Source organism: Argiope bruennichi, chromosome 5 (genome assembly GCF_947563725.1).
Source record: "Argiope bruennichi chromosome 5, qqArgBrue1.1, whole genome shotgun sequence".
NCBI lineage: Eukaryota > Metazoa > Arthropoda > Arachnida > Araneae > Araneidae > Argiope > Argiope bruennichi.
The window spans coordinates 16,493,828-16,507,157 of record NC_079155.1 but is presented as its reverse complement, the minus strand read 5'-3'; the positions used below and the strand labels follow the sequence as shown (position 1 = coordinate 16,507,157).

Sequence of the window (13,330 nt, the reverse complement as noted above, 5' to 3'; positions counted from 1 at the left end):
GGCAAAAGAAATGACGTAACATTTCGTCACTCCATAAAGCTATACGTATAACTTGTTACATATAATAATTCATGATAGGAGCTTATGAAATTATGAAATTAGTGTCATGAGGCGTGGAACTTGACGGATGAAATTTAGTAGGTAGTCTTTATTAGAAAGTATGTCAGTCCGGCTTTTTTCATACAATTGAGCATGATAGACAGAAAATGATGAGAGCTGATGGATATTATTTGGTGTGCATATTTAACATATAAAAATCAGATATTCATCAGATTTGGAGCCAAAGCCTTCAAAACTTCAACCGTCTTTTGTCTGCATTTTCATGAGCATGTAAATAGGATAATAAAAATATGTAATGATTTAAATAAGGGAAATGCATGCATGATGCATGATCTTATGACTACAGCCGTATTTCTTTGCAAAATTTTGGTTTCTGTCGATTGGAAGAATAGCGGCCAAAATACACATTAGGTTTCTTGATATTTTTTTAACCACATACCAGTGATTAAACACCAAAAATCGCACTTTAATAGGCTCTTTCTTAATTATTGTTTGCAAATGGCAAGCAGTCAATAATTCTTTATTACTTTTGTAAGAGAATATACGAGAAAGTTTTGAGAAGATCACTTCCCCTGTTTCCGACAGAGCCTGCGATTGCAAACAGAAGAAAAGCCTTCTGTCGGTGAATTTAATAAATGATAAACATAAGCAAGCTGAGGGTACAATAAAGAATTAATGAAAAACAAATTCCTAATTACAATAATAAAGTAATTTTAAATAGTTAAGTAGTAGGATAGTGACGCTAAATACGATATAAAATTTAAACAAAAATATTACTTGCAGTAAGTTTTTAAAGCATTTGCCAACTCCAACTACACAAGATTCGCTTATTAATATCATGTTTGCTGAATGATTATTGAAATTTTTTATTAATTTTCTCATTATTTATAAGATATTCTTTGCTCTGACATAATTCACTGACAGAGCTTTCTGTACTGAAACGCCTTCGCGTGGCAAAATCCATTTTTCATTGTAAAACTGTGTGGTACCTATATATCTGAGTTACCTTTAAAGTTAATCTCGCCGTTCTAGAAATATCCAATATGTATTTACACATGGAATTAATAAAAATATTTGTTAGTTACAACCATTTATTTCTCACGTATATTATATACATGGATAAAAAATAAAAAGTATTCCAGCCGAAAAAAAATTCTGATATGACATTTCGATGAATCGCCAAGCTCTTTAAAAAAAGTATGTTTCGAAATGTATACAGAAAAAAATAGAAAATCTATAATAGTTCAAAAGGCAATATCACGAAAATGCGGAAAACAAGCTTTTTTCCTCCTATTATAAGAGCAAATTGCTGATTGTATTTGTAAACAATATCTCTAAGGATTTTGTTTCCACGGAATACGAAAACTTCCTGACAGCTGCCACTTGCTGCAAAAGCGAGTTGTTTTCGCTTATTGCAACGACAAAGAAACAATTTTAATACAAAACATTCGTAATTCCCAGAAATATATTTCCCTCTTCTTTATTCTGATAATAATGGCGTTCCAGGAGTTTAGTTCCAACGAAGTGGGCAGAATTTTACAATAAAAGTTGCTTTATCTTAAAGAATAATTACAAAAAAAAATGTTCTTAAATATAAAATAAAGGTGGTAGATCTAATTAATTTAGTTTTGAAATTTAAAAATCCGAGAAACTAAAATGTATTGAAATTGTTGCTAAACAGTTATAAAGTCGTTTCTAATAATTTGTTGCGAAAGCAAATTGGTAGCATTTATACATTTATACATAAGTCACAAAATAAGATTTTTGATATAAAGCATTCGTAATTAATTCCCAGAAAAAATTTTCTCTCTTTTTTTATCCTGATTGTAACGGTTTTCCAAATACTTAGTTTCAACGAAATGTAATTAATTCCGTAACAAAGGCCGCTTTATCATAAAGAATAATTACAAAAAATGTGTAATCTTAATTATAAAAATACGGTAAATCTGATGTATTAACCTCCGGTGATAATTAATTTGCTTTTCCATCTCTAACAAGTTTCATTTAGATGTATTATGAGAAATCACGGAAAACAAATGTGCATTTTATTTTTTGTATTAATGGGCATACAGTGTCTTTTAGTGCTATATCGATAACTTCTGCACTATGTTACTGCCATTTCCCCGTATTCTAACAGATAGCACTAACCTTATAATATGGCTAGTATCACGCATCATATAGCTTTCACGTATTATGTTGCTATTTTACAATATTTAAACACCATTTTCATGACTATGGCTGTTGTCATTCTGAAGTTAAATGGGCATATGTGTAAAAATTTATATAGATGCCGTAAGAATTAAACAGATATAATTTCTGCTGAAATATTACAAAAATTTTGAATGAAAATTGAAAAAACTATTCTTTAGAGATAAAAATATATGAGTGATATAAAATGTTCAAAAAGAGTAGAAACAGAAGCGATGAATCACGTTTGGTCACGTTTGAAAACGTTTTTTTATTAATTATAATTTGACATTCAGGGGCATTATCTATCAAGTTCCTATATCGAAAATGTTTTGTATTGTGACAGAAAATGGTGAGATTTGCTTCATCATAACAAGCTTTCTCGCAATATTATCTTTATTGATGAATTTTTGACAAAAAAGCAACATATACTTTTTATAGACCCTATATATTCAGTAAATATCACGGGACATGCCATTTTTGTTTCCACAATTAATACGGATTTTTCGTAGTCACCGGTTTGAGTCCATTGACAAGTTGAAATAAAGTTTCCTAAGAACTCTGAATACAGTTCACAAAAAACTTTATAAAATATGTTTTGAAGATCGAACAAATATTAAAAAAATGTACATTGTACATGGAGACCAAATTTGAGGGAACTGCAATAAATATGGATAAGTAAATTAGCAATTTATTTCCCTTTAATGGCAACATTCCAATGCCTTCCTATCGCAGTCGTATAATAACACAAGACGATACTGATGCTACATATTCATTATGTCTATCTCTTAGACAATGTGAAATGTAACTTAAGATTTGTATCTAACTAAAAGTAAATAATTAAATAATTTGTACCCTACATGTGCAAAAGTTTTGGAAGTGGGATAAGGATAGCTTTCGTTTTCTAACTGCGATTCAAAATTACAATGCATCTTTTTAATGTCTTTTATATAACCCCAAAATAGAATACAAATCTAGGGTATCCATCCTTAATATATTCCATAAACCATAAACCATAAAGGGATTTCTCTCTTCTGCTTTTTCATGTAATTGCGCAATAATTTAAGTCTCGTGTTCAGCTTTCTACCATTAAAAAAATTCAAATATACGTTTTTCACTTTTTTTTTGGTTTGATGTCCAAATTAAAATACAAATCTACAATTTCGATACAATTTTTTAAACACTTTATTTTTAATTTTTTTATATAGATAACGTTTATTGAATTATGATCTTCATGTTTGCTCTTTGACGTAAAAACAGACATATTATTTGAAAATTTATCCGCTTAATATATAGTGCACAGCTTCAGTTCTGATATAAAAACCATATGTAAAATTTCAACCTCATTTTATTCATGTTGAGTTTTTGAGTTCTTATATTCACTGATTCAAGCTTTTAAATATTTGCACTTGGTGGTTCGCACGTTTTTTTTTCTTTTAATTTTTTTACCATTAAGTAAACTATTTATAATTATATTTTTGTTATTTTATATAATCAATCATCAACCCTGTTTTAGATAATGCAAGTATGGAATATGTTTTTTTCATATGATTCCCCCATTGACCTACTATGGATCTTACATCCAATCGGGTAGGCTGACTCAGAGTGGGTGTTCAATAAAAAATAAATAAATAGATATTTACCGAGAGCCTAATAAATACATATGGATAATTCCTTAGCCAGTATCTACAGAGACGATTCATCAAAATTAACATTTTAACATTGAATTTTTTAAATTTTACACAACGAATGCAAGAAAATAATGCTCAATAAAAAATCAGATATAAAATAACAAGAGAATTATTTAAGGAAATAATTCGGCTATAATGTTAATAAAATCAGATGCAAAATAAAAAGGGTGAATTTTTTAACGAAATAATTTGACTATAAAGTTACTATCTTTTGAGTTTCACATTTATTTTGAAACGTCTCCAATTCTTAAACTAACGTTATCTGCAATGAAATGGCTCTATTCAGTATAGTAAAATATTACTTTGCGTTCCTGTCATAAAACATTTATCCTGAGCTCCATAAAGTGGTTTAAAATAAAGATATACGCATGTCTGAGGTTTACATAATGCAGGACGTCTGCATCATAGTGCTGGGGATCCATAATGCAGTGAATTTCAAAAATGGGTCAATTCAACCCATATAAAATAGGGAGGATAGCTAGCTGTAAAATATTTGTGTCATATTATTTAGTAAGATATATTTTGCATAAAAGAATAATTGATCGCAAAGAATAGCTAAGAGGAAGGACTTTTTATACAAATTTAAAGATGCGGCAATTTTTATTACTTGTGTGCGAAGTAAAGCAATTGTCAGGAATTTGATCTTCAGATTATGGCAAATATCCATGCTTTAGATATCATTGAATCCACAAAATTACATTGGTATTGTTCCTGACTGTGTGAAATACAATAAATATAAAAGAATGTAGCAAATTAGAGTGAAGGAATTTCCTATGATATTTACACACTATATAGAAAATTTGAATCGAATCAATTGAAGATTTTTCCAAAATTTTAGATTATATGTACAAACATAAGCTCTTTATGTCTTCTTAATACATGTGAAATAAATAAATAAAAGACACTATTAGGTAGATTGACATTATTTAGCATGTGGTTTAATTTTTAGAAACTAATTTCGATATGAAATTTTGGACAAGATATGTCAGTGGGTTAGTTGTGCATTTAACACACACAGAATGTGAATCCTTATTTAAAAGAACTGTATATATGTTAAAAAAAACTAAATTAATAAATTTTAGAATTCTAATCTCCTTTCAAAATTATGCTTCTGTGTCTAATTTGAAAATAAAGTCGAGAGTGGATTTATTTTCTACCTATCTACATGTAAAAGCACAGATATCAAGAAAAATTAAATTTAGAATGCTGTTTTCATACCGAATGTTATTAGTAACATTCATATTTCTTTATTCAACTATTCAACATAAATGCATATTCGGTTATTGTACTAATAAATTAGGAAATGAAACCAAGAATATTGCCAATGTCGTAATTTCAAGCACAATTCCAATAGGAAATTATGGTAGCAATAATATATACATACCAATTCCAAATACCAATGTATAAATAATTTAAAAATATTTAGACAATAACAAGTTATAACAATTTCTGCTTAGAAATGTTTAGTATATCTGATTTAATAATGTATGTTATATTTGTCAAAACATTTTGTATAAGCTGAAATTTACATTTCCCTTTCCTGCTTCCAGAATGTGATTACAAATTTTTAAAACAAAGAATAAAATATTAAATTTTTTTTTCAACCAATAACAAAACTATCTTTTTTATTTAGCAGCCGGTATGAGTAGACGGTTTCACATTTATGTCAGATGTAAAAAAACACAGAAGCATTTGTTAATTTTAATGAAAAATTGAGTCTTCTCTCACATTTGTGAAAATTCTGAAAATTGAGATATGTGATTTTGAGCTTTAAACGATGATTTATAATAATGAATATTAAATTATTTAAAGATTAAAACCTAAAATATAATTATTTGAAATAAAAATAATGTTTATTTTTAATACACTAATAAAATTATATTTATTAAATTAATTAGACTAAAATGAGTTAAAATATTATAAAAGGATACTCAAGTAAATCATTATTTAAGCATTTCTTTTCCTATAATTACTAATTATTATGGATAATACTATTATGTTGTAATTTTGAAATTCGCATGATGTCACACCCACTACAAACATGATTGTGACATTTGAAGTTTAACTCCTAGTTATTTTACTGTCTTTTTCGGTGCAATTATTCGAAGGATTCCATGATTAAATTGATACTGTGTAATTCATGTGTATGATACAACCATGAATTAAATGTTTTTAAAGAAATATCGCTAATATTACAAAGTGTTGCATGAACTTTTATTTAATGCGGTTTGTTTCATTTTCCCATACATGAAATTTTGTGATAAATTTATCACAGTTCTGCAAGTACAAGAATTTTTAAATTTCATAGAAATTTATATAGAAAAGTTTGGAATAATTTTAGATGCATATATAAAAGCATGGATTAAAGCATGCAGCATATGTCATTGCTAGATTTGAACTGAGTCATTGCGCAACCAGACATCAGAGGGCGCTGTCTCTGATGTCATCATTGACAGTTATGGTTTGTCTTACAAACGCGACTACAATTTTAATTTTTATTACAAGCTAGAAAAGCCTGATGCTTGAAAATTTGATAGAGAAATGGATTTCAATTCCATACTACTTATGGCAACGAATTCATTGTCACTTATTTATTATTTTCACTTTGAACTAATTAAGAAACTATATAATACTTAATAATAAATATATCTGGAATTCTATTCATTATGAAACTTTTTAACATTAAGCAGTCATGGATTTTTTTTGAAGTTCAGAAAATTTTCCACAAGGCACTTGAAAGTTTATTATCAGTAAAGTAACACTACAAACAGAAAAAGTCTTTTTTTAAAAATACGTAATGGTTTTCAATTTATTTAAAAAATAACTAAAGCAGAGAAGCAGAAAATTGCTAGCGTTTTTTACCAGCTCAAAATTAATTCCAGAAATGGTCAACTTACTGACTCACGTAACGATTCTAATTCACAAGGCATTATCTCCAATAATACTATCTATCCCTTTTGTCATCAAGAGGGCGCCAGGCCTTTTTTATGCTATGGAATGAATTATGGTTTATTTTATTATTTTTTCCCTCCTTTTTCTTGATCTATCCACTATTGTTGCTTCAAATGGAAATCAAATGATATTTTTTTCTTCGTCATTTCGGTTTCTTCGCTCGTTGAGTTTGCGTAATCATATCAGTAAATGACACATGATAAAATCGTCTGCGTTAAACAGCCATTAGCATGAACATTATAAAAACTGTCGCAGTTTTTAGAATATAAGACTTAATCGTTTGCGGCATAAAAATGGCGAAAGAATAAAAGGAAAAAATCAACTGAGAATAAAAATATGCTGGTTATGTTATTAAAAAAAGAAAATCAAAAATATAAGAAATAAGAAAAGAATGAATTATGTGCACTTTCATAAAATTCATTTCTGATGCCTACTAGAATTGGATAATTCATTGAAAATAATTTATTTCTTATATCTAAGTTATTATTATCTACACGTTTCTTATCAAGATATATTTTTTTCATGTATTTCAGCAATCCGCTGTTATTTATGCATTTTATTCAGATGCAGTTAAGACTGGCAAAGCACGGAAAATAGCTAACTGTATTATAAGAATATACAGAAAACATAATTCCTGAAGCAGAATAAAATCGAATATTATATCCAGAATAATAATTTTTAAGTTTAAATTATTATTTTCTTCAAAAGTTCCTCGTGAATTTATATTTCATGAAATATGTTAATGGATTTTAGTAGTTATAGAACAAGCCAACAGTTAAATTCGGAATAGTCATATGTTTTGATGATCATATAAAATTTTAAAATAAAATTATTGCTGCTTTTCTAAAACAGAAATGGTTGAATGCTCAAAGGGAAATATTGAAAACTTCGACCATTTCTTTTATGTTAGGTTTTTATTGCCAGACGCCATTAGATTAATACATAAAATATTTTCCTTTTTTTTAAAAAATTAACACAGAAAAGTTTTATATTATAATGCAGACATATTTTATAATGTAAATACTGCTCTCACTTTAATTTTATAAACAGATGTCAGGATGTCAGTAATTATTTATTAACGAGTTATAACCATCACGATATTAACTTACTTTCTAAATATTGACTAGAATAATAGATATCACAATACTAAAGTGATAATGAATTGTACGAAATTATACTATTACATGATAATTTTTTAAACTATTTCATTTTTTGATGTATTTATTTGTACGAACATATATTCTACTTTTAAAAAAAGTTTTGATTAAATTTTAAAGAATAAAAATACATTTTGTCGAATATTATTTTTAATTTTTTAAAATTAAAGTAATTAATATCTAAAAATTTTGGATATTTTTTCTTATTGATGAGGCTAGGAATCAAGTGTTCCACTTGAGATAATTGATATAGGGTATAATTTTTTAAAAAATATATCCATTACTGATGTTTTTATTGGAGGGAAATTTCACAATAATCCTGATTCATTTATATAATTTATTATCGATTTATAGTATTATCAGATTAAAGACTTTATTGTATGCGCCAATAAATGCAATATTAAAATTTCAGTATTAATTATAGCACATCTTTTGTTAGAAATTGGAGAGTAATCTATAATATCGTCCAAGTTGGAGGGAATTTTACATTTTTTTTTAATTTATCAAACATTAAGGACATTTCCTTAATAAAGAAATTTAAATACCACCTACCATTAATACAATTAATATCCTCACTTAAACAAGATTCGCTTTATTTGTTCCTTTCTACTAAAAGTATATGCATTTGATTTAATGCATCATTTTACTATTTATATAAGTATCTTAATCAACTATAATCAACTTATAAATAGTTCAACTTATCTCAACTTATTTTTTGAAGTCATTTATGTTAATTGGGTCATGAGTAACGATAAGAAATACGAATTATAAGATAGCTATAAGAAAGATATAAAATGATTCATTAAAAATTGTGCCTTGTAAGATTAATTGTTTTAAATGTCTACAAAGGCGAATAATGAAATTAAAAGCTATAACAAAATTTTGTCTAGAGAAATTTTTATTTGCTATAATCATACAAAATTCTCAGTTTTAACCATTATTTTGAACATTTCCTATATCTAACAATCATTTCAACCAACAAAATGACTTTTTTTCAGATGGTCATAGAAAAGGCTTAACATTCATGTCTCTCGTTGATTGGTATAAAATAATTAAACTCAAAGCTTCATAAGTCGGTCATTTTTCTTAGCAAAATTTTTAAAAAATTCTGTTTCAAGTTTTATTACTTTTAAAACATTTTAATAGACTTATTAAATTGTGGACTTTCATAATTTATCATTTATACACTAAAACAATATAAAATATTTAAAACGTCATTTAAAACGTTCCTCCAGTTGAATGTACATGCCATTCTTTGATAGTGTCGAAATTAGCTGAAGCACGAAATTTAGAGAGGTTATCCACTCTATATTTCTAATACAGAATATTATTTATCTGTAAGTGTCGATATTTTTACAGCGTGATTATAATATAGAGCTCTTCTTGATTGTATTTCTAGAAAGCTTAGATAAACTAATCCCATGTTCATTTTATTAGATATTGGTCCTATACAATATGTTTAGTTCTAAAACTGCATAAAAATGCAGTGTTATAAAATTAATTCAAAATTGACAACTGTAATTATTTTTAAAAATGGAAAATCTGAGCTTTCAGTGATACCTTTATACAAACACTTCCAGTAAATAAAATGCTTTTATTGGTAATATAAAAAAGCTTCAACTTTATCAAAAAAGAATACTCAGAGATATGTGAATGAACCAATATATATATAAGCTTATACACCTTACCAGTATTTGCACAAGAACCAATTTCATGTCAATAGCTTGCATTCATCTAACAAGGGTTGCTTATAGTTCTGTATGACATTTTTCAACCTACAATACGCCATCGAATCCTTAGAAGTTCAATTTCTCTTAAGAAGATGATAAAACCTATTACTTTCTTGGGGTTTCTAACAAGTGCATGTATAGAATACAGATACAGTTGCAGAAGATATCTTAGGAACTCAAATGTTCTGAAGAATTTTCAAAAGAAAATAGGTTGACAATTTTTACATAAGGAAAGTATGAAAAAAAAAAAAAAAACCTCAGGCAGTCGGTTATAACTATAATTGTTGTTTTGTTGTTGAGACGTTAATTCTACCTACGAATTCACAAATGATGCCCATTATGAACGTTATTACATTTGAAGCTCAAACTTAAATAATTAATTATAAAGATGTCGAATTCGTTAAATTATAAATTAAAAAAGTGTGACTTGTAAATTGAATGAAAAATATAATTATAGATTTTGAACAAAATATGATATATTCTGAAGTGCTTTACACCTACTTTATCTCTGACTATAAATTCAATAAGGTGTTAGTAAAATTGTTACTGTTTAACGAAACTCCGTAGACTCATTTTCAAATAAATTTTATAAAGCGTCTGGATCTATGTTTTGAGATATAATGTCAATAATAATGAATATAAAGTCAATGTTAGTTTTCGCCTTTATGAAACCTCATTTTCAAGATAATCAAGATTAGAAAAATGGACCTTGTAATTTTGATCTGATTGATAATGTAAGAAAACCAACTTCTGAATCAGCATCACAGCTTGAAACATCTATATTTCACCAGTGAAATACTATTTGACATGACTATTGCCATGTGTTTAACCTTTGATGTTCCCCAATATACTGTGGGCATTCGGTACAATCGTGTCTCAGATCTGCGATCTTCAATCAACATTTTCCCAACAATCATCGTAGTCGTGTTATTTTCCATAAAAAAATTCCATAAAACTATAATCTTAGATTATTTTACATTATTTTTTAAGAACTGCTAATTCATTTTAGTGATTCCAAAGTCATAAAGAGAACGATAAAAGACCCCCAGTTAAAATTGCAAAGAATTCTATACTTCAACTTATAGGTGGGCAGACTCTATTGCGTAGTATACCATTACAATATCATAGCATGTTGAAATGGCCTAAAGGAGATATGAAGCATACTGTAGCAAATTACACGAGCTCAGATTATTATAACTGCTATGATGATGATACTTACCGACGACGTCCAGGTAGCCGCTCTGGCTCATCATGGGAGATGTATTGATTTGGCACATGAATTCTCCTCTGTCGGATTCCTCGACGTCCTTGATGGTGAGCCACCAAGTCCTGTAACTGTTGTGGCTAATACTGTAGCGACTGTTGCGCGTGATTACCCGGTCGTGCAGGGTGAGGAGGGTGTGTTTGTCCGTGTGAATCCATGCGACCTGCAAGACGGAATGGGGATCAGACCACGAAATAAGCCACTCACAGAATGGTAAAGTGGCGCACAAATGCCTGGCTTTAAAATACATACAATTCAGTAAGGAAGAAGACTTTAATGGCACATGAGGCAACATAATAATAATGGTAATAATGAGAAAAAAGCTATCTAAAACGCTATAAAATATCTTTAGATTTATATGAAAATATTTAGCAAGGAAATTATTCCTTACATTTCTATAGACAGACCAGTTTATATTTCTATTGATTTTGAATCAAACTCAAAGCGGAAAAAATAACAGGGGAAAAAAAATAAAAAAAAAAATATACAAAAAGAAGTTAAAAGAGGCAAAAGGAATCAGGTGGGAAATTAAATTTTAATACATTTCAAGAAGCTATCCATTTTTGGATGAGAATATTGTAGTTAATAAAAGTGCAAAACTGCAGGATGTGCAAAATTAAAAAATTGTAAAATTATCATTGATTTTATAGATACGGTTAGGGAAGGATGTTTATCATTTAAAGGAGAGGTAAGCCTGTACATTGTTAAAGGGTTAAATGAAGTTTTTATTTTATTTAGGACAAAAAAATGATAATTTTTTTAACTAAACAATTTTTGTTCTAATTATGGTAGTATTACAGAATTTAAACCACTTCAGCTGAAATCTCTTTTAAAATGTTGCATCAATGTCATTTTCCTTATTTCGTATAAGAAGAACCTAAATAAGATGAATTGAAACTGGTGAAAAATTGAACCTCTGAATTTTAATGAGTCTTTGAAACTCATACCCCCATTTGCCATGAAAATAAATAAATAAATGAAACTTTTGAAATTATTAATTATTAAAACATTGAAATTATGTTGGTCTATCGGTTTGTATGCCTGAATAGAAGATATTACAAAAGTTCGATAGATGGATGTTGGATGAAATAAGGTCGTGATTTTTGTTTCAATCTAGGATATCTGTATCAAGTTTTGAATCTATTCGTCGAATGTTTGTGCAAGCATTCTCTTGTAAGATGTGGGTTTCTCTATTTTCCATATATATTACACAAACTGCATATCGGAACTAACAAGATTCCGGAATCAAAGATATGTTGTAGTGTCTATGTTTATGTCTATTGTTCTATACATTCATATGTAAGAAGACTCAGTAGCTGAGAACATCACCATGTAGTTTTAATAAATTTCACTATAAAATCTTACAAAAATTTAATTTAAAAAAAGTTTGGGAAAAAAATCATTATGGGGAAGAATCTTGAATATTTGATTATCTAAATTATATTTCAAAACTAAATTTACGCTATATATTCGAAAGTATTCTAGCAAATTTAAATTAGAATAATTCCTTTAAGGATATTATTTTCAATAAAATATGTTTCTATTAAGAACTATTTAATAAAGAATAATAATACAAAAAGTAGTGTTTTTTAGGTTTTGTCCATTTGAATTATCAATTAAAGTATTATAAATGAAATTTGAAAGCATGACCTTATTTATTTTAGATTAGGACTTCTTATGTACTTTGAACTTGAAGAGTCCGTTTTTATATAGACAATAAAAAGTGTCGAATAATTTCATTCTGATAACTAATGGTAATCTCGATGTCATTTTTGACTTATAATTCGGTCTGGCGACCCTCAATTTCAGAAATTCAATTCATCATCCCTATTGTTTAAAGAACGGTATTTCATAAATATTTTGTCAGTGGCGTTACATTGATCAAATCAACCCTTTCTTCTGTTGAATCAGGATGTAATTTTGCTCAAAAAAACATTGTATATAGGTAGCCATTGGAATAAAATAGAATTTTGTTTAGAAAATACAAAAAAAAAAAATATTATTAGATAACCACATATTTTTGAATGTAAATAATTAAAATTAGTAGACCAATCATAATTTCCTTGGCTCAGATTGAACCAAAGATCACATTGTAGAGTTATAACAAACTTTTATTAAATAATCTATTATTATTTAATTAACTGACTTAAAAATATGTATAATTTTACAATGTGTATATAGTTTTATTCGTTATTAATAGAACATTCTAACTTAGATTATTTTTTAACTTTTTCATTTTTAATCTATCAGTGAAAATATTAAGGAATTTCGAAATATTTTTTCTCAATT

At 27.6% G+C, this 13,330-nt stretch overlaps 1 protein-coding gene across 2 annotated transcripts in view; it reads right to left on the bottom strand.

The window, feature by feature from the left end:
* The window catches only part of LOC129968824 (lachesin-like), a 443,340-nt gene that overhangs the window by 79,921 nt on the left and 350,089 nt on the right, over positions 1–13,330 (bottom strand). For both annotated transcript variants that reach the window (XM_056083097.1, XM_056083096.1), the window contains exon 3: positions 10,997–11,204. In XM_056083097.1, the coding sequence (XP_055939072.1) occupies positions 10,997–11,204 (208 nt within the window). The remainder of the gene's footprint in view (positions 1–10,996; positions 11,205–13,330) is intronic.